The sequence below is a fragment of the Myxocyprinus asiaticus genome, chromosome 19 (assembly GCF_019703515.2).
Source record: "Myxocyprinus asiaticus isolate MX2 ecotype Aquarium Trade chromosome 19, UBuf_Myxa_2, whole genome shotgun sequence".
Taxonomy (NCBI): domain Eukaryota; kingdom Metazoa; phylum Chordata; class Actinopteri; order Cypriniformes; family Catostomidae; genus Myxocyprinus; species Myxocyprinus asiaticus.
This window is the reverse complement of record NC_059362.1, coordinates 8,998,393-9,023,657: the sequence shown is the minus strand read 5'-3', so window position 1 is coordinate 9,023,657 and position 25,265 is coordinate 8,998,393. Positions and strand designations below refer to the sequence as shown.

At 36.3% G+C, this 25,265-nt stretch overlaps 1 protein-coding gene across 4 annotated transcripts in view; it reads left to right on the top strand.

The window, feature by feature from the left end:
- LOC127410429 (pumilio homolog 2-like) overlaps positions 1–14,143 on the top strand; it is a 54,108-nt gene extending 39,965 nt beyond the window's left edge. For 2 of the 4 annotated variants that reach the window (XM_051645687.1, XM_051645686.1), the window contains exons 19-23: positions 14–139; positions 1,139–1,210; positions 8,650–8,771; positions 10,442–10,634; positions 11,709–14,143. In XM_051645687.1, the coding sequence (XP_051501647.1) occupies positions 14–139; positions 1,139–1,210; positions 8,650–8,771; positions 10,442–10,634; positions 11,709–11,840 (645 nt within the window). In that variant the 3' untranslated portion in view covers positions 11,841–14,143. The remainder of the gene's footprint in view (positions 1–13; positions 140–1,138; positions 1,211–8,649; positions 8,772–10,441; positions 10,635–11,708) is intronic. The other 2 variants (XM_051645690.1, XM_051645688.1) reach the window with 1 other exon arrangement.
- Positions 14,144–25,265: the final 11,122 nt, after the last annotated feature.

Below are 25,265 nucleotides of genomic sequence, written 5' to 3'. Positions count from 1 at the left end.
TTTTTTGGTGTAGGTGTTTGTCCTGTCCACTCACCCATATGGCTGCAGGGTGATTCAGCGCATTCTGGAGCACTGCACTCAGGAGCAGACCCTGCCCATCCTGGAAGAACTTCACCAGCACTCTGAGCAGCTGGGACAGGTACAACTCCCTGATACTGGCATACAGAGAGGGAACTCTCACTTTTACTATAGTTTAGGATCTTATTGGGTGGCCTCTTCTCATTCCCTAAAATATGATGATCACAAGATGTGTGTGCATAAACCTGTTCTACAAGGGATTAAATCCCATCCCACCTTTTCAAACATTTCAAATCTGGTTTAATGTCCTTAATCATTTTCTTGGTTGGTATACAGTGGACCTAAAATGTATTTGGACACTGAAGTCACATAAAAAGTTTCCATTGCATTGAACAAAATATCAAATCCGATGTATGATGTTTGCAACACAAATGATTCTAGACACTTTTTTCTCAGAACTTCACTTGTTTTAGCCAATTGTTGCTGTTACTTTTAACCAACTGGTGTCAAGGTGACTATAGTGGATGTATAAAGTCAATTTCCTAGAAGTTCACATAGGTGTCCTTGCAAGTAACCACAGGAGTAGTTCATCACATTAACTATGGGGACGTTCCACTAACTTTGACATCTAGAAAGTTTGCAAATAGTTATTATAGTAATTAGAAACCTACTGAAATTTTGTGAGATGTTTTGCTTGTGCTTTTTAAAGTTTTTAAATGCCACTTTTTTTGTTTAATGCAATGACATTAATACATTTTTAAGTGCGTCTTTAAACAGAGTGTGGTTGTAGCCAGGTGCATTTAACATTCTCTGCCATCTTAAAACTGTTTTATCAATGAAAACCACGTCAGTGTGTTCCCTTTTGGTAACTGGAAAGGAGGCCATTCTTTGAGATGAAATGTGAGCTATAGTGGGTTGGGGAGGTTAGGGTTCTTATAGATTGCATGACGTTTTCTGCATGACTTTTGTAGCTTAAGTGTTTATTTGATACCTTTTGCCTACCTAAATGTAGCATATTCAGTTGCTGTGAAAGGATGTTCATGTGTCCAGTTAGATGTGCTGATTGATATTGATGATGCAAAACATCACCCACTCCTTGCCCCCCACTTATTTTATCTAGAAGTATCAAGGCGTTTCATTGGAGATGACCCCCAAAACATATTATACAGTGTCCAGCGATGCACTGTTCAAGGTCAGAGTCACGTGCCTTCCTCCCACTCACGAGAACCTCCTGATGTCTCCTCGTCTTCCTCCTAACCAGCCTGTGTCTAACACCTAGACTCTTCCTCTCCAGTCACTATTTGCACTGCAGGGTTCCTGTCACTCACACTCCTTCACACACACCTTCCTTTCGTGATGACCGCCTCCTTCTCTGTCATCTGTCTGAAGTGCACTCTTTCTACAAAAAAGATCTTACTCAGAGTCGATACCATAGTTTATTTTACACAAACAAGGCTGTGAGGTATAGAAGTACCGTACTATTTCATGTTAAATGCATTCAACATTAATTGTGCTGATGACAAAACATTGAAAGTACATGTTTGCTGAAATTTCCTTTTGCCAAAAAACCCATGGAGTGTCAAAATTAGTCATTAAAACTGAAAAAGTGTGCAGAATTGCTAATATAATAACCATACTTCCAGAAAAATACGTTGTTTTTTTCGCCATCCAAAAGGTCCTACGACTTATAGTCCAAAGTGACTTAAATAATGTAATTGATGTCAGCTGGTCAAACACACTGCACATCAGAGCACATATACTTACAAACAAATGAAAACATCAGTGATAAAACAACTGCCTCTAAGTAGCCTATTCAGAGTATTTTGCCTATACAAAGTATTTTATGTAATTAGTTTAAATATTCTGTCCAGCATAATATTCTTGTGCCAACAAACAGAATTACTCTTGAGACAGCTTTCACACCCAACTCCTCAGATCCTCACAAAATGACGTGTCTTCACACCCCTCGGAAAAACATTGTCAGTGAACTTGACAATTACAGCATTGAAAATAAATGTACAAATATCTGAAATAGATTGACGGTCGTTAATGTTAATGAATAGAATACAACAAGCATGTTGTTTCAATCTGACTAAATATTAGGGATGCACCGATACACTTTTTCTCTTCCGATTCCGATATCGGAAATCTCAGTATCGGCCGATACCGATCCCAAGCCGATACCAGTGTTGTTTTTTTGCATAATCAGTTTAGAATATCTTTACATTATTGTGTGGAACTAATTGGGAGTACTCTTTAATATGTAAAGAAACACAATCCTCTAACTACACATTATTTCAATATAAATGTATAGCTTATTAAGAAACACTTTATTATTAACTAGTGAACTGGATAATGTAGCAGCAAAATTAACAGTGATTCCAGTATAAGTCATCAGTAGAAAAGAAACCAGTGTTTTATTTTTGCCTTTTATTTATTTATTTATTTTCAAAAATGTTCCAACTTGCATCTGGACTTTAAAGAATTCAGATCTCTCTTTTGTTCACTTTAGTTGTAAGATATCAGCTCACTTTTCATTCACAGTTATATTTTTGGAACCCATTAAACTTAAATATTGTTATAAATTGTAAACAAAAACTAATGATGACAATAATAATAATAATAAGTTGTTATTAATATTATTATTATTGACTTAATTTTAAATACAACAGTAATATATTTAAATCGTGCACTTTTTAAACCCTCACACTTTTATTTTGACATTCTGAACTCTCCAGGAAGTCCTGGATGTGTCTGTTTGTAGGCAGGTTCACAGTAGTTTAATTCACTTATTCAAATTCTGGTAAAATGATTGTAAATGCATATTATAAGTGAACTGAACTATTGAGCATCTACATCTGAGATGTTGTTCTTGAGTAGCGCTCAGATATTGCACACCGCTGTGAAGGCTAAAAATAGCTGTGAGTGCATCACCAGCCTGTGCGTGAGTTTGTGTCAACAGAGCAGCACCATTCACTAACACGCTGGCGCTGCACATATTATATATTTACTAATAAAACACAGCCTTTTGTGATTCACAGAGCTAACGCACATCTTCAAGTGGCTTTTAATAAAATGCACGAGTCATATGAACTGCTTTAATGGTGTTTTTATGGTTCTTTTGTCATTTTTGGAGCTTGACAGTAACAAACATGACATGACAGTATCGGATTTGGATCGGGCTCATCGGACTGATACCCGATCCGTCTAAAAGCTTCGGTATCGGATCGGTGCATCCCTAATAAATATAGAGTTTATTTGTACACCGATCAGCCACAACATTAAAAGCACCTGCCTAATATTGTGTTGGTCCCCCTCGTGCCGCCAAAACATCACCAACCCGCATCTCGGAATAGCATTATGATATGCTATTCTTCTCACCACAATTGTACAGAGCGGTTATCTGAGTTACCATAGACTTTGTCAGTTCAAACCAGTCTGGCCATTCTGTGCTGACCTCTCTCAACAAGGCATTTCTGTCCACAGAACTGCCGCTCACTGGATGTTTTTTGTTTTTGGCACCATTCGGAGTAAATTCTAGAGACTGTTGTGTGTGAAAATCTCAGGAGATCAGCAGTTACAGAAATACTCAAACCAGCTCATCTAGCACCAACAGTCATCCATGCGATTATCTAATCATCCAATGGTGTGGCAGCAGTGCAGTGCATAAAATCATGCATATTTGGTCAGGAGCTTCAGTTAATGTTCACATTAACCATCAGAATGGGGAAAAAATGTGATCTCAGTGATTTAGACTGTTGTTTTATTGTGGCATTAGCAAAGTGATACGTGATAGTTTTGAGATGAAACCAATGACAGTTTGAAAATAAAATAAAAAACTCTGGATATGGCCAAGTGTGATCATTAAACAGCAGAAGGATGTTATTTAATTAAATAATATACAGTCACATGCGCTGCACGCTACAGAATGAACAAGAGGTGCTGCTGTGCTCTGTCATTTGATTCCCACACACACACGGGCGCACTCACACAAACGCAACACACACTGCTAGTGCTTAACTTTCATGCAGTGTGTTTAGAGTATAAATGGCTGTTAACAGTTAAATGAACTCCTCGAGTCTAGATGGGATTATCCCAGCATTAATGGGAAGCTTGATATAACTAACCCATTGAAAACAGGAAGAACTCAAAGGTCTGTCGAAATAAAAGTCCCGCTAACATGAAAGCTCTATTCAAATGGATGCATTCAAATGGATGCGTGAAATGTAAGTATATGACGACTGTATAAAAATGTAATATTTAAAAAGTAGCAATAATACTCATAATAACAATTATGTAATATTAAATGGTTTTTATTATTATTATTATTATTATTATTATCTGTAAGCAATATCATAAACGCAAGCAGCCTTGTGCCACAGGTAATCAGATTTATTTTAAATTAATGTTTAATTAATACTGTGAAGCTCTCTTGTGCAGGAATTTATTTTACCAAAAATAAAATTGCAATTATTTGTAAAAAAAAAAAGAAAAAAAAAGAATATATATATATATATATATATATATATATATATATTATTATTATTATTTTTATTTTTTATTTTTTTTGGATTAAAACTGTGTGTATCAATTTGATTAAACACCATTTGATCATAACATTTAATTAAAACATTTAACATGGAATCCAGAAAAATTCAAACAGAGAACGCATAATTTGAATCTGTAGGACTTTATGCAGTTATTTTAATCGTCTTTTTCTGTGTAATTTCATTTAAAATCTGAGGCTTTTTATTAGTTGATTATAGTATCGATTTAGTATCGATACCGAGGTACCAGGGCTGGTATCGTACCGAAGCCAAAATTTTGGTATCGGAGCAACCCTACTCTGAAGTAGCCGTGCTTGTATATTTTGTAATTATACATAGTTGTTAAAAAGGTCATCATTTAAAGAATAGGACATCCACAACGGACAATTAGGCAAAGAAATGTGTGATGCAGCAGTTTCCTTTAGGTTCAAAGCACATGTTTAATTTTTTCGGGCAACATGAAGTGGTGTAGTTCCAAAAATATACTGTGATATAAATCCTTATGCACCATCACACCTACAAGGTGAAGTGAGTGATTTTACTGGAACGGAGTGATTTTCATGGTGTTCCTTTCCGTTAAACGGTTCTTGAACATGAATCCTTCCGGTAGAGATCTTCACGGTTCCAAAAATTTGTGCCTGAACCCAAAGAGACCTAGAAATGTACTACCCGGACCCGTCTATTATTTGAAAGCTTGGACCCGTACCCATGCAGAACCGAGAAATGTCGGACCCGAACCGGACCAGTCTATTATTTGAAAGCTGGGACCTGGCCGGGAGACACAGACCCGATCAACACCGATTTCACAGCTGATTGCTACTAACAAGTTAATTTACAAGTTGTGAAAACAAAACTTCGTGTCTTACCTAATGTAATGTTAGTAGCCTTCTCCCCCGTGACTGGCATATAATCCATCTTCCTTGCCAAGAATGTTGGTAAAATTCATCCAGGTTTTCTGTGATTCCTCTCTTGCTGATTGAAACAGCATAGCTAATCCACTCATTATTTCAGCTTCAAAAGTCCACTTGCTGTCACGGTGACGGAAGACAAATGCGACTTGTTTAGAATCAGCTTTGCAGTTTTTTTTTGTATTGCATAAGATAACTTCGACTATTTGCCCTTTTGAACTATAATAGCGATTGCTCGTTCATTGTCATGGCTGCTAACCTTAGCATTGCTAATTTGCTATCGTGTGCCTTAACTCCGCTCTGCCTCTGACATCACTCTGCTCCGTTATTTCCCAGCCTGCATTTTCTCATCCTAATTTTACAGTGTTGCAAGTTACAACAAACACACACAGCGCCAGCATCATCAGTGCTGTCTGGTCACAGCCGGGTCTTCTCGGATGGACTTGGGTATTACACAAAATGTTAAACAGATCTGGGACCCGCAGCAATAGAATGGGACCCAACCCAGACCCGGCTGACCGTATAAAAGGTGGATCCGAACCCATATGGGTCCCGGGTCGGGTCTTGGGTCCTCGGGTTAGGGTGGACCCGTGAAGACCTCTACCTTCCGGCGATGTGGACAGAAAACCAGACTAAAGGCCCAAATGTACTGCATACAAAATCGAAGAACGAACTGGTGTGACGTCATTTTAAACAAAATCTGTCCAAAAGGACTGTTTTTGCGTTCGTTTCGGTGGTTCGTAACCGCTCGCCTGGGTGAACTTTTAGGAAAACTTCTAACCGACTGCTTAACACCTTCTTACTGCCATTGGTCCAAGTGATCGGTGGGTGTGACTTGGAGCTCCACCTACCTTGACGCCGACTGCTCATTCTGTTTAACTTGTTCAGTCAGTCAAAATCAGTCAACAAGAACACATCGGCGTGTAGAGTTATTAGCGAGCTAGTGCAAATTTGACCTACATCTGTACGATCGTTCTAGTCGAGAACATTTCCAAGACCATGTCATGCGTTTTTTTTTTTTTTTTCTCTCTACAAAAGGAATCAAATCAACTCTAATACTCTCAAGTGCACATTCACTCATGTGCCATCTGCAGTGAAAACCATTTTCACATCTGCCAAAAGTAAGCCGATCATCATTCTTTGTCTTTATTCTGCACATTAACACTTTTACACACTGATATTTGCAGCAGTCTTAGTGGCATCATAAATTACAATATCAGAGTGTAACTGGTGCATATTATGACTGCGTGTAGCATGTTAGCGCATTAGAGCCATGAATTCAGAATGTAAACAAGATGAATTAAACATTTTCTACTGTGTATATATGACTTAAAATCATCATCGAGTGGTTAAAACAACTTCTATTACATGTAGCGTCATCATATCTAAATGTACCTCTAAATGCCTCCCACAGCGGTGTGGTAGGTGTCTGAATGTTCGGAAACAGTTCCGTTTCTCGACTGTTTAGAACTTCTTTTTACCTCTGAACGAAGAATGAATAAGAACTTCTCCGGAAGTATATCGAAGCCTTAAAATAAGCAGACAGTGTTTTTCAGCACTGCTACTGAATTTAGTTTTGTTGTGACCATTTAGTTTTGTTGTAATAAGTGAATAATCAGAAAAAACTAAAAATCTAAATGGACTTTCAGGCATTTAAATATTTCATAAATAATGAAAAAGTAAAATTCTTAAAATAAAAAAAATAAGCAGCTCACTTTTAAACATTCATACAGTATTTTTTTATTTGTCTCTATGTCTGTCAAATGCTCTTTTAAAATATGAAGAAGAAAAAAATTTAGAAATTAGCGTGCAAGAAATCTGACTGGATGGTATTATTTTTATCTACCAGCCACCTTAGCTGGTAGGCTAAAACGTTTATTTTGGACCCTGCTTACAGCAGATACTCCCAATTAAAACAAGCCCAAATACAACCTGGTACGATGTGTAGATCTTGAAATCATTTTCACAAATTGACGACATGCTGAGCGGTGGAAGGGAAGTCAGCAGCTCCTGGGTTCTGCCGTTTGCAACCTTTGTCAGGCTATCATAGCAACTTGTACACTGGTGTGACTTACCTGTTGTTTTCTCTCAACTCGTTTTTGACCAGGTGCGACGTTATTTCCGGAAAATATTAAGCTGACATTGCACACACTGTGCGTGAGGTATAGCAGCAAACAAAAAACCAAAGCATACTTTCTGCTAATGGCAGAATCAGAATCTTCTGATCAGAAGGTCGGGGGTTCAAGCACTGCCAAGATGCCACTGTTGGGCCCTTGAGCAAGGCCCTTGACCCTATCTGCTCCAGGGGCACCATATCATGGCTGACCCTGCACTCTGACCCCAGCTTAGCTGGGATACAGAATACAGAATTTCACTGTATATGTGCAAATGTATAATGTGTGATAAATAAAATTATTATTAATTATTAGAATGATATATTTAACTGTACTTCTTAGCCCGGCAGCCTTGGTTTTCATTCATGTCAAACTAAATATGAGTTCTTCTCTGACAGAAGTCTTTTTCTCTTTGTACCTGCTTCTTTTTGGTTAATCTTTGAGTAATTTGGTGTGTTTCTGGCACTCCTTGATTTCTTATCATTTCTGTTTTTCTGCTCCACCGAGACTACTCTCAAGAGCACCTCGAACCAACAACATTGATTTGTAGCGTGCATCCTTAATAGCTGAACTAATCTTGTCCAAATGAACCTACCCAAAGCAATAAAGTAGTGACCACTCCTTCCAATTCGAGGGATTACTCCAAAGTTAAGGATGGCAGGAGGCTTTAAACCAAATGCCACATGTCTTGATTGAGATTTTCACATTGACTTGCTCAGATTTACACCAATTTCCATCTGAATGTTGGTGTGTTTATATTCGAGTGGGTGCTGTGTGGTTTCTTATAGGGTCATGTGACCAATTGTTAGGACCAATTATTGCTTGCATAATATGAGAGTATTAATAAATGGCAACGAGTTGCTGTTTTTGAAGTCAAAGAGAGAGGCTGGAGATTTCAGCTTTTTAAGATCAATTATTTTATTGTGAGGGTATGTGGTTAAAATGGCATTGCTTAACCATAGTGTACTAGTGTCATCTTTTGTTCCGTCTTGTTGCAATGTTTATCATGCCCAATTTTTCTCCTCCCCCCCCTCTCTATCCTGTATCTCTTTCCACCCGCAGGATCAGTATGGTAACTATGTGATCCAGCATGTTTTGGAGCATGGGCGTCCAGAGGATAAGAGCAAGATTGTGGCGGAGGTCAGAGGGAAGGTTCTGGCGCTGAGTCAGCATAAATTTGCAAGGTCAGTCAGTTCTGACAGAACTATCAAGGGAGATTACCCAGATAGTACATCTCCGAGGGGTGTGTTTAAGAGCGTTTAAAAAAAAAATGCATCTTCCAGATATAAACGCACATCAAATAGACATCTGGGTGATTTATGTCATTTTAGGGTACAGCACTTATGTAGTACTAGAATTTGGTTGTAAAGGCAACATTGAATAAAAATTAACCCTAAATTATATTGAATTAAAATGTAATTTTAAATTAATAAACTAAAAAAAAAAAAAAAAGAGCATTTTATTCAAAAATGTTCCCGTATTGTGAAGAATATTTAATGTTGTTTCAAAATCTCACAAAAAAGTCAATTTAAATCAGCATTAACCCTCCTATTCGTTTAAAGAATGGCAGCTTTACTGTTTGCAGTCATTTTTGACTGGAATCTGTACAGGTCTAACTTTTTAAGTAATGATCAAATTTCAAATAAGCAAATTGATGTAACTTCACAACAGTAAAAACCTACACTTTTATAAGTTGTAACATGAAAAAAACAAAAACATGAGAATGTGTCATGTATTAGGGGCAGATTGCTGCCTCTGGTGAAAAATGAAAAGTAACATGAATTGAAAATCATGCACAGTATGCAGCCACCTACTGTGTAGTAATTCCAGTTTTGTCACAGGTTATGCATTAAGATATATATTTAGACATTATCAAACTATTATTTGTCAAAGATTAGCATTTGTTTTTTTTGTCAGTTTTTGCAATAATTTTACATTATGCTTGCAGTCAAACCTGACCTGGTGTTACAAAGAGAAGACATAAAATAAAAATTTTGTTACCAGTCATTTATTTCAAACATTAAAATTTAATAAAAGTAAATTAATAATAATGCCAAGAAAATAAACAGTAATAAACAGAGAACTGAACAGCAGTGGACTGTCAAAATTAAATTTCATGCATAAAACCAAAGACTCAGACTTTGTTCTTTGTTCTGTGTGTGTGTTTTCTATGTACTGCCATTGTGGCTGATTTATAGATTTTATTTGAAAGAAATTATTAAAAAAATGTCCCGTGTTATAGTGTCACCAGTTCATTTGTGTGTGTGTGTTTGTTCTGCATTGTGGCTGATTTATATGTTGTATTTGACAAAAAAAAATAAATAAATTTGCTCCTTGTTTTTCCCATTCATTTTCTATGGTCGGTCAATTTTGACCGTGGACAGTAAAGTTTGTCTGGTACTGGTTAGATAAAGGAAACTATTTTTATTACATCTGAAAAAGTGATTTTGGTCAAAAATTACCAAACAGTATAGGAAAATTAAGGAGGTACAACAAATACTACCATTGTGTATAAATGCTTAACAATTTAAATAATAGGGGGCCTGGGTAGCTCAGTGGTAAAAACGCTGGCTACCACCCCTAGCAACCAAATTGGCCCGGTTGTTAGGGAGGGTAGAGTCACATGGGGTAACCTCCTCGTGATCGCTATAATGTGGTTCGTTCTCGGTGGGGCTGTCACGAAAAGGTCTTTTCAGTCTTTTTGCCAAATATAATTCCTTATTTCTTGATATATTGGATGACATATGACCTGGACATGCTCTTGACAGGTTTCAAAACAGCTGCTATACTAGTGAGATGTGAGACTTCAGATTTGCCTAATAGTATTTTTTGTGTGTTTGTCTTTCCTTTGTAGTAATGTTGTAGAGAAGTGTGTGATTCATTCTTCTCGTGCGGAGAGGGCCCTGCTTATAGATGAGGTGTGCTGTCAGAAGGACGGCCCTCACAGCGCCCTCTACACCATGATGAAGGACCAGTATGCTAATTATGTGGTGCAGAGAATGATTGACATGGCTGAGCCTGCCCAGCGCAAGATCATCATGCACAAGGTATAAACAGGGAATGAGGATTTAAGTGCTCTTTATTTATAAGGGAATACAACTGTCCTTGATCTCTTGAGATTGGAGTTCATTGTACTGTAAGCATACTGTACATTTTCTCCCCATTGAAAAATTACTTGATTGGAAGCTTAGATGCAAAAAAGCTACTGTCTCACTACCGATAGTACGCAAGAAAATTTGTCAAACCCCATATGGTAAGATCACTTTAAAGGAATACTGTATGGCGCACATATTGCTGTAAATATAATTGAAGCTATGATTCTATGATGTGCATTAATGATTCATAGGTAACATGTAATCACAGGCCCCGTTAAACCTGCGTTTTGGGTGATCCGTTTAAAACTGGACAACGCTAAATACAGGTGTGAACAGGGTCCAAAACGTTTAAAATTTGTCCACTTCAGCCACATTTGAAGGTGGCCAAAAACGCATGTAACCACACTGGTCTTGTAGTGTAAACGCTCATTTATTCAAATGCATTTAAACAGCAGCTGTGCACCTCCTACCCACCTGTCAATCAACCACTGTACTAAAACAAGAGTTTCAAACTTTGCTGGTTACGTGCAGTTTTGAAAGGAAACATTTTAAAAAGCGATTACACGCACAAGAACTTCACAGAACTCCTTCAGTGTCTTGAAGAAGCGTGTCAACATACAGTGACAGAGGTGAAGCACACACACCAGAAGCTCAGTTAATACAGGTACTCCACTAAAATAACAGAGAATTTTGGTCTCAACATAATGTTTAGATTAAATCCAAATATAATTGGTTTTAACGACAGATTTTTTTCCCCGCACACTCTTTATTTTACTCTTTTGCGTTTTATCACGTAGTGTTTGATGTATGCTATCGTGAAACAGAGACCCACCCCTTGAAATCAGAACACAAGTTGTGGAAAGAAATGCATGTTATGACCAAGTGTAAACAGCGATGCGTCTCGTCTGTCCACTTGTGATCGGATCGCCTGAAACGCATCTTAATACAAGTTGTAAACAGGGCCACAGACAATATCTTAAACCATTTGTGTCCTCATGCAGAAATTGTTGCGCTATTTAATTACAGATCCGGCCCCATATCGCCACTCTCCGCAAATACACGTACGGAAAACACATTCTGGCAAAGCTGGAGAAGTACTACATGAAGAGCGGATCAGACCTGGGTCCCATCGGTGGCCCCACCAACGGCCTCATGTAGGGGCCTCACACCCAACCCTCGCCCCCTGTCCCTCAAATCACGTCTGTTATGGGCATCTCTTCTCCACCGTGGAGTTCTGTCACACCCTTTAGGGGTTTTACCAAAAAAAGGAAATGAAGTGGGCTTCACCTAAGAATGCTGTGACATCTCCCTGATGCAGTCACCATGGTTTCCCCCCATCAGAGAGAGCATGGTCTGTGAGCTGTTTCCTGGGTAAAGCACAGAAACCTTGTTTATGATGTAATTGATGTAACTGACTTTTTCTTTTCTAGTAAATATCTTGTACATTTTTTTTTACCTTGTAAATTCTCTGTAGAAAAAGAAATGTTTGCTGAAAATCTACAATTCTTACAATTTACACCAGCAAGTGACTTTATAAGGCCAAACTGAGCAATCCTTTTTAATTCTTTCTCCTTTTTCGTTTTTATATCCAGACTTCTTAATAGCACCGTTAGGAAGAGTGGTATATTTGAGGCCCATTCTAGCACGATAGTACACATGCCAAAGCTGCTGATGAAATTAATAAACCAGTCAGCTGGTCTCCAAGGAATTTGCTCGTAGACAACCACTTTCGTCTGCCATGCCATTGAGTTAGGCGCTTTTAAGATAGCCTTAACCAATCACAGAGCTTCACTTCCTAGAGTTCTGCCATTAAATGGGGGTCCTATCATTCAGTGGTGTTTTGGCCCGGCCACACTTGCCGTCTCGCTTCTTTCTTTACCTCCCTCTTTTGCGAAACTCTTCGCAACCCGGCTTTGTTTTATTAACTGCTCTGTCTTTGGTTTTTGTTTTAACAGACCCAACATGTAGTAAAAAGGATGCATGTGGTTGCAATATAATATAAACAACACTGACCGCATACCTTAATGTTTCGAATGATGTCTAAAGACAAGGTCGCACTCGCCGTTTTAATGCTTTAAATGAGGAGCACAGTGATGAGATGTTTCATGGCAGGCCGTTGAAACCTGGAATCTTTCCATTTTGGGGTGGGGTGTGGGGTTTGTGAGGTGTGGAATGGGGAGGGAGGTTTGGCATGCTGTGTCTGGATTTAATGTTTAACGGAATGATTTTTGTTCGTCATCATGTTTGTTGAACATCTGTCGTAGTTTTTTGAACACTGCCCTAGAAACCGTATGGTTATGTACTGAATATCATCTCTTACATTTGTAATAGCTTAGGCAAAATGTATAGCATCTTTATGTACAAGTAAATATTAAATTGTTGCTCTTTTTCGGGTGGGGTGAAGACGGCGCTTGATTTTTACACGGCGACCTACAGAGCAGAGAGGCGAGATAGCTAGTTCTGCTGTCTGTGGTGCCATCCCGGGACTTTTAGCTTTGAATAGGGGAGAACTGAATTGATTTTTATAAATGCAAGAGGGGGCAATACACAAAATAATGAGTTTTCAGAGAATGGACAGGGGGCTGCCGTCTTCTGCTACACAACCTTTCTGTATGGCTAGTATATTAATGGCTTTTGTTCCTTTGCTTCATATGAATAAATGTAGAATACATGTAGTATATATATGTGGAGTTATTAAGTGTAAGTTTATTAGTTGAATAGATAAAAAAAAATCTAGTTGTGATGTTGGACAGGCCTTGCTAAATTGCGTAGTGATTGCTTTTATTTTGTCTGTACAGTTGTACATTTGTAAACGTTAACGCTGTAAATGGAATGTCTTTTACACTTTTTTGGGGGGGTGGGGGGGGGAGAAAAGAATTAGCAAAAATGTGCATTTTGATGTGTGAATATTTCATCACTCCTTTCCCCTCGAATATAATGTATACAGTTTTCTTTAAACAAGCGTTATTTTAAGGATAAAAAAAAAAAAAACTTTTTATGGCGTCACAATCTCAAGATGGTTTTGTTTTTAATCCGTCCTTGGAAAAGGTCTGCCTCGCTATGTACCTGGAGCAGTGACACCTTCTGTTGACATTGTCATTTTGACGTGTGGCAGTTGAATAAGATAATTAAAAATGAATGAATTATAAAAAATAAAAAAACATTGTTCTGTTTTTGGTCCAAACTGCTACCATGGAAATTTCACAGGACACAACAAGAATTATTTTTGTATAAAGGAGTGCTGTATTTTGGAGCAGCCACTAACTTGTAAGCAAAATAATTGTAAGATATTGTCAATTATATAAATATGAACATATGAGTTTTGTCACACTGTCAAAGTCATGTACATTTTCAGGTGGCCTTATGTACATTTCCAGATGTTAGACGAGGAGAAAAGAACTCATTTTTTTTGGAAGCAGAATTGTGACTATGTATGATTAAACTGTTCTTCTAACATTTGATATCTGTGTTTGAAGCTTTTATTATGCACTGTATATGCGCACCCATTGTCGGCTGTAAGGAATATTTTTTTGGCAAAGTGTCAATTACCACATCTCTGTTAGAAAAGAAAAAGAAGAAACATTCTCATTAATCACCCTAAAAATGGAAGACTGTGGGGTATGTTGATCAGCACCTGAATTCCTATATTAAAAACACATTCAATTTGAGCTGTAAAGTTGCCAAAGAGTTTTTGATGTGGATCTACTTTAATAAGCAGATGGACTTCTGGTTATTACCTTTGTAGTTAATGTGAATGGAGTGTACAACATGTAAAAAGCACAGATTTTCTGATTTAACAAAAAAGAAAAGAGCTTTAGGGTTTATGTACTTTACGTATGTATCCAACTAAAAGCCAAGGTTTGGATTCAGAATGTTATAATCAAGCAACCTTGTTGGGGGGAAAAAAAGTTAGGTTTGCATGTGTTCTTACATAAACCGAAGTCATGTATTGGTTACAAAAAAAAGTTTTAAAAGTTCAAATTAGGTTATACACTATATATTGTAATTATTACTCAAATATAGCTGTATGTTTATATCTATACATACAGTATATAAAATATATAATTTTCTGGTAAAAGATTTGTACAAATGGTTTAAACTAGATTTGCAAAGTATAAAATAAGTTCAATTAATGCCAAAGCAAATGTTGTTGCTTTGCTATTTACCAAACAGTATTGTTTAAAAAACATTACTTTTGTTTAACAAGTTTTAAAGGTTCATAAACATTCATTTTAATTAAATACCTTTTATTTTTAATTCACTGAAAAAAAAATGACTATTAAGATTCGCTTAATTTTTATTTCGCGAGTTTTTGCGCAGTTTTCCTTAATTATAAGGAAACCAAACACACACACACACACACACAGTACTGTGCAAATGTCTTAGGCACATAAAATGTTTCACAAAAGATGGTTATTTATATCTTCAGCTTTAGTGTGTCAATAGGAAATATAAATGTTAGACTCCCAAACATTCCTTTTGCAAACAGAAAAGATTAGAATGGAAGAACAGGGAACCCTGCAACAGATGTCATGGCCCCCACAAAGCCCCCCACTGAACATTGAGTCAGTCTGAGATTACATAAAGAGACCGAAGCAATTGAGACAGCCTAAATAGATAGAAGAACTGTGGTGAATTCTCCAAGAAGCTTGAAACATCCTATCTGCCAACAACCAAGAAAAACTGTTTCAGATGCCATTGTAGAAATGTAGTATTTACAGTCAGCAATGATTACTTTAATCAATGAGTGAAAGTGTCGAATAACAGGACGGTTAATGAGATTGAGCAAGTGGTATTCAGCTGGTCATGTGATTGTAACATGGCAGCCCCCATGTGCGGACCCTCTCCGTGTAGAATAAAACAGCTTTTATAAGGTTACTGATGTATCTGGAGTCTTCATTTGAATGTGTGTGCTCATGATTTCATACATATATTACAAAATTACAATTCTTGTCTTTAGAGTTCAACTTTTTTAATGAGGAACAAATTACTGAGTGCACCTTTAATAAATTGAGTAAACGATGAACTTGTGTGGAGTTTACTACAAAACACTTAGCTGTTTTAAAGAGATGTTGGAGTAGAGAATGAAGCAACAGGTAAGACTCATTTACGGCATTAAAGCCAGTCTAAAGAGATACATTTGGTACAATATTGTATATGATATAATATCTAATAAAAATAAATTGGTATATGTCTGAATTTTTCCTTTGGCTTTTAGGATTCAGCAATTAAATTAGACTTTAGAACTGGTAGAATTGTAATGATTAATACATTATATATGTAATTATATTATTGTAATGACTATTATGACTGCTGTGTGTGCCCAATAATTGATATAACATTTTATATATATATATATATATATATATATATATAAAAACAAGCAACAACAACAGTATGATAATGTGTATTCATACCATATGCTGTGTGTTCTGTGTTTCGCAGTGAAAATTACTTTCCTGCTTGATAATCTTATTCAGCCCCGCCCCTTACCCGCACTGCGCTCTTCCGCATTTTGTCATCTAACTTCCAGTTTGTATTGAAGCTACTGAGAAGAGTCGATCAAAATGGATTATGTGTGGGAGCACAGAAAGTATTTTTCAACAAGAGTTGATGGTGTGAGTCCACAGCACCCCTTGTGTTTTTTTCCCGACATCCGCGGAGGTAAATCACATTCAGACAGCTATGACACACTGCACTTTTTCATGAAACAAGCGTTTAATTGTTATAAGTGTAATTCTGCTTATTTTTTTATTTTTATTTTTTTAGGTTACAACTTGTTAATAATTTATTTTAATGTGTTGTTGACATGAAATTTCCAACATTGACAGCTCATATTATTACACATGCAATTTCATGACGTTAAAGAAAATTACAATTGTACTTTTTAAAATTAATTTGTCACCCTACATTCTTAAGAGGATTAAATGTGATTAAAATGGTTGTAAATGGAATATAAAATAAAACATACACTTTCACATGTATATGTGTGTATATAAATATAGTAGCACCCCGACCCTGTTTAACACTCAAAATATCTGCTTACCTTAACTAAAACGCCATGGGTGAATGACATGAAAAGGTGTCGTACAGAGATATTTTAAATGACTGTGTTGTCTCTTGGAGTTTAATGTGAACAGAACAATATCAGTCCTTCCACAGTGTGAAGGTAAGATCTTGTGTATTTATGAATGAAGCTCTCGTTTTAACCGTTGTCTGTCAATTTAAAAAAGTTACTCAGAGGTCCTTAGAAGACAAAAATGTCCGCGTCAAAAAACTGCCATAATAATATTATATATTAATGTTATTTTCCACTTGCAATAAGTAATTTTTTTTAAACAACATCAGTCCTGATCATAACTACCAAATATTCATTCATTTTCAGGATTGTAACCCTTTAAATGCCAGTTTGTTTATATAATGCCACTGTTGTTTTCTACGAAAAAAATTAAAAAAATTATTTTCCATATACTAAATGCTTTTTTGTTTTGTTTTTTGGAATATCACAGTCTGGGATATGTCATTGATTAGCAACAACATTGATTTTGATGCATTATTATTTTTTGTGCAGTGTCAGATTAAACACACACACACACACACACACACACACTCAGGACCTTAGAGGACAAAAATGTCCGCGTCAAAAAACTGCCATAAAAATATTATATATTAATATTATTTTCCACTTTTACTGACTTTTTTAACCAGCATAAGTCCTGATCATAACTACCAAATATTCATTATATTTTCAGGATTTTAACCCTTTAAATGCCAGTTTGTTTATATAATGCCACTGTTGTTTTCTACGAAAAAAATTAAAAAAATTATTTTCCATATACTAAATGCTTTTTTGTTTTGTTTTTTGGAATATCACAGTCTGGGATATGTCATTGATTAGCAACAACATTGATTTTGATGCATTATTATTTTTTGTGCAGTGTCAGATTAAACACACACACACACACACACACACACACACACACACACACACACTCAGGACCTTAGAGGACAAAAATGTCCTCGTCAAAAAACTGCCATAAAAATATTATATATTAATATTATTTTCCACTTTTACTGACTTTTTTAACCAGCATAAGTCCTGATCATAACTACCAAATATTCATTATATTTTCAGGATTTTAACCCTTTAAATGCCAGTTTGTTTATATAATGCCACTGTTGTTTTTACACACACACACACACACACACACAGATTTCTCAATACACACATACAAAACACACCCACACAATTTTAGCTGCATCATTTATTCAGTCGGCCTGCAGTGCTCTATAATACAGCAAACAGAAAATAGGGAAAAAGCATGTATTTTTTCCATAGGATAAACATGAGAAAAATGGCTCCATCTGGTGGAAAATATAAAAAATTGAAGCCAGGGCTCCGGAATGAAAGCATAATATCATAGAATTCATGATTTTATGCTTTAATGGCACAGGGATCAAATATTGCCGTTTTAATGGGTTTCAATGGGGAAATTTTTGTCCTGAAGTTCCTGAGTGTAACTGTTTTGTGTACACAGTGTATTGTAGATGTATTATAGGAACTGAGGTTGAAATATCAAAATTCCTCCAAAAATACACACCTTTTGCAAAATTTATGTCGTTGGCATTAACACAGTCAAAATGATCGAGAAAACAACAATGAAAAAGACAAAAATGTCCCGAAGGTCACACAAGGGTTAAAATCTCCCAGCTCTGCTTCCAGTTGTTATGACATCCCCTGAACACTTTAAAATACTAATGATAGCTTTTGACAACTCTATATCCTGTGAATCCACTTTGCTAGCTAATCTGACTTTGACATCAACACCATATATAGCAACCGCTAGACCGGAAGTTCCGAGACAAAATGTACAAGATGGCTGCGCGCCAGTTTCTCTGACGCACAAGGTGGTGAATTTGAGTGGCAAGTGTGTCTTAAACAAAATATTAATTTATATCATTATTGCTAGACAGCTTTGTGAAATTGGCCAGCATCTACAAAGAGCATTGGATTTTCGCACTAATGCAGTAAATACTTTCATAATAAGGTTGTGTAAAAAAGCACAAATACGTTCGCGCTAGAGTTGTTGATGTAATGTTCCAGTGTTTCCAGCAGGTGGCACTGCGTCGCTGTGTTCTTATCTGAGCGAGTCTTCTAGTCAGGAGAACGATTAGAGTCTTTGAGAGCTCTTTAAGTCCTCAAAGTCCTCTCCTGTTGCCATAGTTACTTAATTCAAAACCACATTAAATGTGAAGTGTATTGTTTGGCGTATGTATTGTATGGAGTATGTGCACAAGTTTAGCCAAAATTGGACATTTCTTATGAATACAGGCAGCTGCATTTCAAAGAGAAACATGTTTTGGAAATGATACTTATTTTAAGAGCCAGTCCAATTTCCTGGGTAATTTGCGGAGATGACTCTAATCTATTGGACAATTCTCAGAAATTTGTTCTATTGATTTTACCACAGACCCCCTGAGAGAGGCAAAACATATTAAATCATTTTTGCTGATAAATAACTGCAGGAGGTGAAATTTCCCCAAATACTAAAAAAGCCTAAAAAGTTGTGAATAATTCTTTCTATGGTTAACTTCAATTTGACAAACCCGTCACATCAAAAACGACAATCATAGACTCATCTTATTAAATCTGTCATCGAGATGAATGATTAGACATGATTAAAACAGCATCTTAAACTGAAGGCAGGTTGAATGAGGCCACTAAATAAGAGCTCAAGAGCTGCTGTGTTTTCTCTACAACCATAAGTGTGGATCAGACATCGGTGGTATGAAACCGAGCCGCTTTTGAGACTTGAATGTAATTGGACGGTGAGCTCTTGGAGATACACACTTATGTGATCCGTCAGCTTTGAACCCTAAATGACATCATGCTGATGTGGCTACGGGAAGCTGCACTTTCAAGGGCCCCAAGTTAGTTTCGTCTCGTCTCAGCATAACCTGTAAGCATATCCTTATGGACTTTCACATTTGTCCAGACCTGTTTCATCAGAAAAGTCCAGAAGCTTTAAAGGTGCACTCAGTAATGTTTTCCTCATTAAAAAAGTTTAACGCCTAAAGACATGAATTGTAATTTTGTAATATATGCATGAAATCATGAGCACTCACATTAAAATGAAGACTCCAGTCATCTCAGTAACCTTATAAAAGCTGTTTTATTCTACATGGAGAGGGTCCGCACATGGGGGCAGGCGGCCATGTTACAATCACATGACCAGCCGAACACTGCTCGCTTAATCTCAGTAACCGGCCTGTTATTTGACATGTTCACAATTGATTAAAGTAATCATGGCTGACTGTGAATACTAAATTTCTATAATGGCATCTGAAACTGAAAACTATATGATGCTGCATCCAAGCCACTAGGTGTCACTGTAAGTCCAAGATGACACAAAGACAAAAGTTACTGAGTGCACCTTAAAAGGAATAATTTACCCAAAAGTAAAATTCATAGTCATTATACCTGTATACTTATCATCATGTCGTTCCAAACCTGTGGAACACAAAAGTAAGTTTTTTTAAGAATATATATATATATACACTGGTGGTCAAACGTTTGGAATAATGAACAGATTTTGCAGTTTCGGAAGGAAATTGGTACTTTAATTCACCAAAGTGGCATTCAACTGATCACAAAGTATAGTCAGGACATTACTGATGAAAAAAAAACAGCACCATCACTAATTGAAAAAAGTCATTTTTGATCAAATCTAGACAGACCCCATTTCCAGCAGCCATCACTCCAACACCTTAACCTTGAGTAATCATGCTACATTGCTAATTTGGTACTAGAAAATCACTTGCCATTATATCAAATACAGCTGAAAGCTATTTGGTTCATTAAATGAAGCTTAACATTGTCTTTGTGTTTGTTTTTGAGTTGCCACAGTATGCAATAGACTGGCATGTCTTAAGGTCAATATGAGGTCAAAAATGGCAAAAAATAAACAGCTTTCTCTAGAAACTCATCAGTCAATCATTGTTTTGAGGAATGAAGGCTGCAATGCTTGAAATTGACAAAAAACAGAAGATTTCATTCAAAGGTGTACACTACAGTCTTCAAAGACAAAGGACAACTGGCTCTAACAAGGACAGAAAGAGATGTTGAAGGCCCAGATACAACTAAACAAGAGGATAAGTACATCAGAGTCTCTAGTTTGAGAAACAGACGACTTACATGTCCTCAGCTGACAGCTTCATTGAATTCTACCCTCTCAACACCAGTTTCATGTACAACAGTAAAGAGAAGACTCAGGGGTGCAGGCCTTATGGGAAGAATTGCAAAGAAAAAGCCACTTTTGAAACAGAAAATCAAAAAGAAAAGGTTAGAGTGGGAAAAGAAACAGACATTGGACAACCGATAATTGGAAAAGAGTGTTATGGATCTTAACCCCATTGAGCTTTTGTGGGATCAGCTAGACTGTAAGGTGCGTGAGAAGTACCCGACAAGACAGCCACATCTATGGCAAGTGCTACAGGAAGCGTGGGGTGAAATGTCACCTGAGTATCTGGACAAACTGACAGCTAGAATGCCAAGGATCTGCAAAGCTGTCACTGCTGCACGTGGAGGATTTTTTTGATGAGAAATCTCTTAAGTAGTTTAAGAAGTTCTGAATTTGTTTTTCAAATTGTAATAGTAATTTTTCATGTTATTAATGTCCTGACTATACATTGTGATCGGTTGAATGCCACTTTGGTGAATTGAAAAGTACCAATTTTTTTTTCCATAAGAGCAAAATCTGTACATTATTTCAAACTTTTGGCTGCCAGTGTGTGTGTGTGTGTGTGTGGGTGTATATATATATATATATTCAATATTATTAAACATAAGCCTATCATTGGCCTACAGTCCACAGCAATCCTTTATGCAGCTGAATTTGTCAGTCTGTTTGAGATGCGTGATTTTTCCCCAGACCACTTAAGCGCAAGCCACGCCCCCCAGTCATGACTAAACCATCAGGAACTATTTCATTGGTCATCTCAATCACAGTGCTGATTGGCCACACAACGCTATGTCCCAAGTGAGATTTAGTTTTATTAAATACACAAATGGTTATACAAAATTAAACATTACAAACAAAAGGGTAAAAAACAAAGAAAATATAAAGAAAAAAATAAGAGCAAGATATAGCATTTATAAATTGACCCTTACCCTAACAAATTAATTGTAATATTTACCATTTACTTTAACTGCTTAATATCTATATACATACACAGATACATTTAAACAAGCATACTGTATATATAATAATACAATGTTCCTATCAACCCATTCTTTCATAATTTTAAACACCTCAGTTTTAAACATTCTCTTAAATGTATTAACTAAATTTTAATTAATTTGTAAGCTTAAATACCATGGTATTCTTAGTAAAACCATAATAACCATAAACTTATGATTTTTATTACCATAGTTTTAATTTTCCTATATTATTAATATGGTTCTACTATGAATATCAAGGTTAAAATATGGTTATTGTAGTAAAACCATGGCACATTTATTGCGAGGGCACACAAAATTATTTCAGAAAAAAATTCCCGCCCTGGTCCTCTAAGGGGTTCCGTACTGACAGAGAGTTCGCCCATAGGCATTTAGTGAACCAAATGTATTAACGTAAATCATAGTACTATTATCAGACAGGCATTATATCAAATTAATTGAATTCAAATTTGTAACCTTCAGATGTGAGGCTTGGTCGTCATCACAACCAGAGCTAACGTCCTCCACTGAGGGAGATCGGACTTAATACGATGAAGATGAAAATGAAAATAAATAAATAAATAAATACAAATAAAATCACATTAAATTCTTCAAAACCATCAAGTGATTCTGACAATAAAAAGTTACTGAAAACTACCGGCAGGCCTATCGTACTGTTGGTCGGCATCGGATCCATTCACAATCTTTCTTGAGTCTGAACTATTCACAGGTGACTCTATGATTGAGATGACCAATGAAAACGTTACTGATTGTTTTGTCGTGTCTGCGGGGCGTGGTTTGTGCTTAAGTGGAAAAAAAATCACGTGTTTGGCGATCATAATGGCTTTTCTAAGGATGCACCAATGTACACATGCGTCAGACTGACGCTTTTGTGTCACATCATAAACACAGCGTATTTTAGGTTTGAATGCAATAACACATTCTCATCGTATGCTGTCGCTAATGTTAAGCAAGCCTGAGTGTGGTTTGTTCTCTGTATAACCTGCGGATTGCCTGTACAGATGGAGTTTCTCTTACTGCCCTCTGAAAGCAGATGGTATTTCAAGCTTTAATTGCTCCGATGATAGGAATATTCCTTAATATTGTCATGATTAATTACTTAAAATTTTTTTAAACGTAATTTTTATATTAGCAATCGCACTAAAATAATGCCTTAAATCGACAGTCGTATGAACTGCTAATACTGCCGCTTGTGCGAGAGCCCTGTGAGTCACTAGCCATAAAGTACCCTTCAGCATTGTAAATCAACGCGGCTGGTGCCATGATATTATCGCATGTGTTTAACCATAATGTTTTATTATACAAATAAATATATATTAGTTAGCTAATATACCATCATATTGATATTTCAGATTGTCTAACCCAGTGATTCCCAACCGGGGGTACGTGTACTACAGGGGGTACATGAAAATAATTCGATTTTGCTATGTTGAACCTAACAAAGTCACATGTACAACTTACAATATTAATAGTAAGGATTAGCGATAGTTAAAAATATACATTTTCCAATTAATCGTGACCTTCATTTGAACAATCCCTATATCAATCTTTTACTCTATAAAGTTTGGCATCAAGATCTTTTCAGTGCGTAGAGTAAAAGTTTGGTTTGACTCATCCCTTGTAATGTGTGTCCAAAGACGAAATCCACACAATTAATTTTCCATTTAATAATGTCTCATTTAATACCATTTCTGTTCTTTACAGACTGTTGATCAAAAACAACAAAAAAGAAACAATTCTAATCACATGATGTCATAATTCATTGTTGTTTTGCCCTGTCATCTGTCTCCTTGCACTACATTTCCCATAATTCACTGCCCTGATCACTACCAGCTGTTCCCTATTGTTCTTCTGTAAGGTCTGAAGGACGTCACAAGAGCGGGAACTAGGTGCAGTAAACTTTTAATGATAAATAAATAAATCAAAATACAAAAACAGGATAAACGCTCAAACAGGGCAAGACTGGGAAACAAAAACAAATGTCTACAAACAAGATATCAACCGGAACATGAACTGGAGAAAAACAACAACTGACAAAGGTAAAACAGACATCAGGGCAATATATATACACAGGAATAAACGAGGTAAATGAAACACAGGTGAGAACAATAGGGAACAGCTGGTAGTGATCAGGGCAGTGAATTATGGGAAATGTAGTGCAAGGGAGACTAGAGACAGATGACAGAGGCAAAACACATGGCAAAACAACAGTGAATCATGACACACACATAGCACGGATACACTAAATAAACTGTATGTGTCTTGTTAATATGCGCTTATGGGCTGAACTGCCGGAAGCCTTAAAGAGACAGTACCATTGAAGCTCTTGTTCTACATATCAATGTAAATACTTGTAAATAGTATAAATTTAGCATGTAAACAATAAACATGTAATAAAAACATATGCAATATAATAAATGCAATTTCAAGACATCATATTTATTGATGGAATACATAGAATTTGGACAGTTTTAAAAAGGTAAAATAAAATTATAAAAAAACTAATGTTAAAATAAATTTGTAAAATCAATACTTTGTAATTTACCCAGTTTAAAGGTCCCCTGTATAATTAAAAGCATTAGCTGAGAGACAATTTCTTTCATATGTAAGCAAATGGATATTATAACTGAAATATACCCAAAATAATCAGAATCTAATCAAAATGGGATGTCTTAAGATCAAACTAATACTGATTGATCAATAATAATCAATATTAATCATAATGTTAAATGATATAGTCCATGGTACACATCTTTGGCTTTATGTCGATGAAGGGTTACTTCAGTGTTACTGATGGTGATGTGGAGTTTGGGAAACACTGGTCTAACCCAGCGGTTCTCAAACTGGGGGGCGATGAGAGTTTGAAAGGTGCGTGTGAACACACACCTCCATCAAAATGAGTCATAAGTAACAACAGGCCCTTATTGAAAAAAACGTACTTTTGGTCTAAAACGTAATTTTTAACTGTTTGATTTTTGACTTGACTTTTTAACTTCATTGATTTTGATAAAACAAAGTCTCAGCTTTCAAATTATGTCAGTGTTAACATGAAATTCAAACTATAAATATTATGTTTATGCTCTTAAATGCATAGTGTCAAGTCGCACTGCTGTCAATTCAGATGAGAGCGCTGCATAGCAACTTTCCTCCAATCAACGTTCAAAATTACAGCACCAAAAAAAAAAAAAAAGAATTAATGGGATGGGATATTGAAAGACACAATGCCACTGGCTGAAATAATCATATCCAAATGAGCTTTACTGAGACCAACATCAAGCAGAAACGGTTGTCCAAAAAAATAAATAAAAAAGCAGCATAAATAGCGCCCTCAACTGACAACTGTT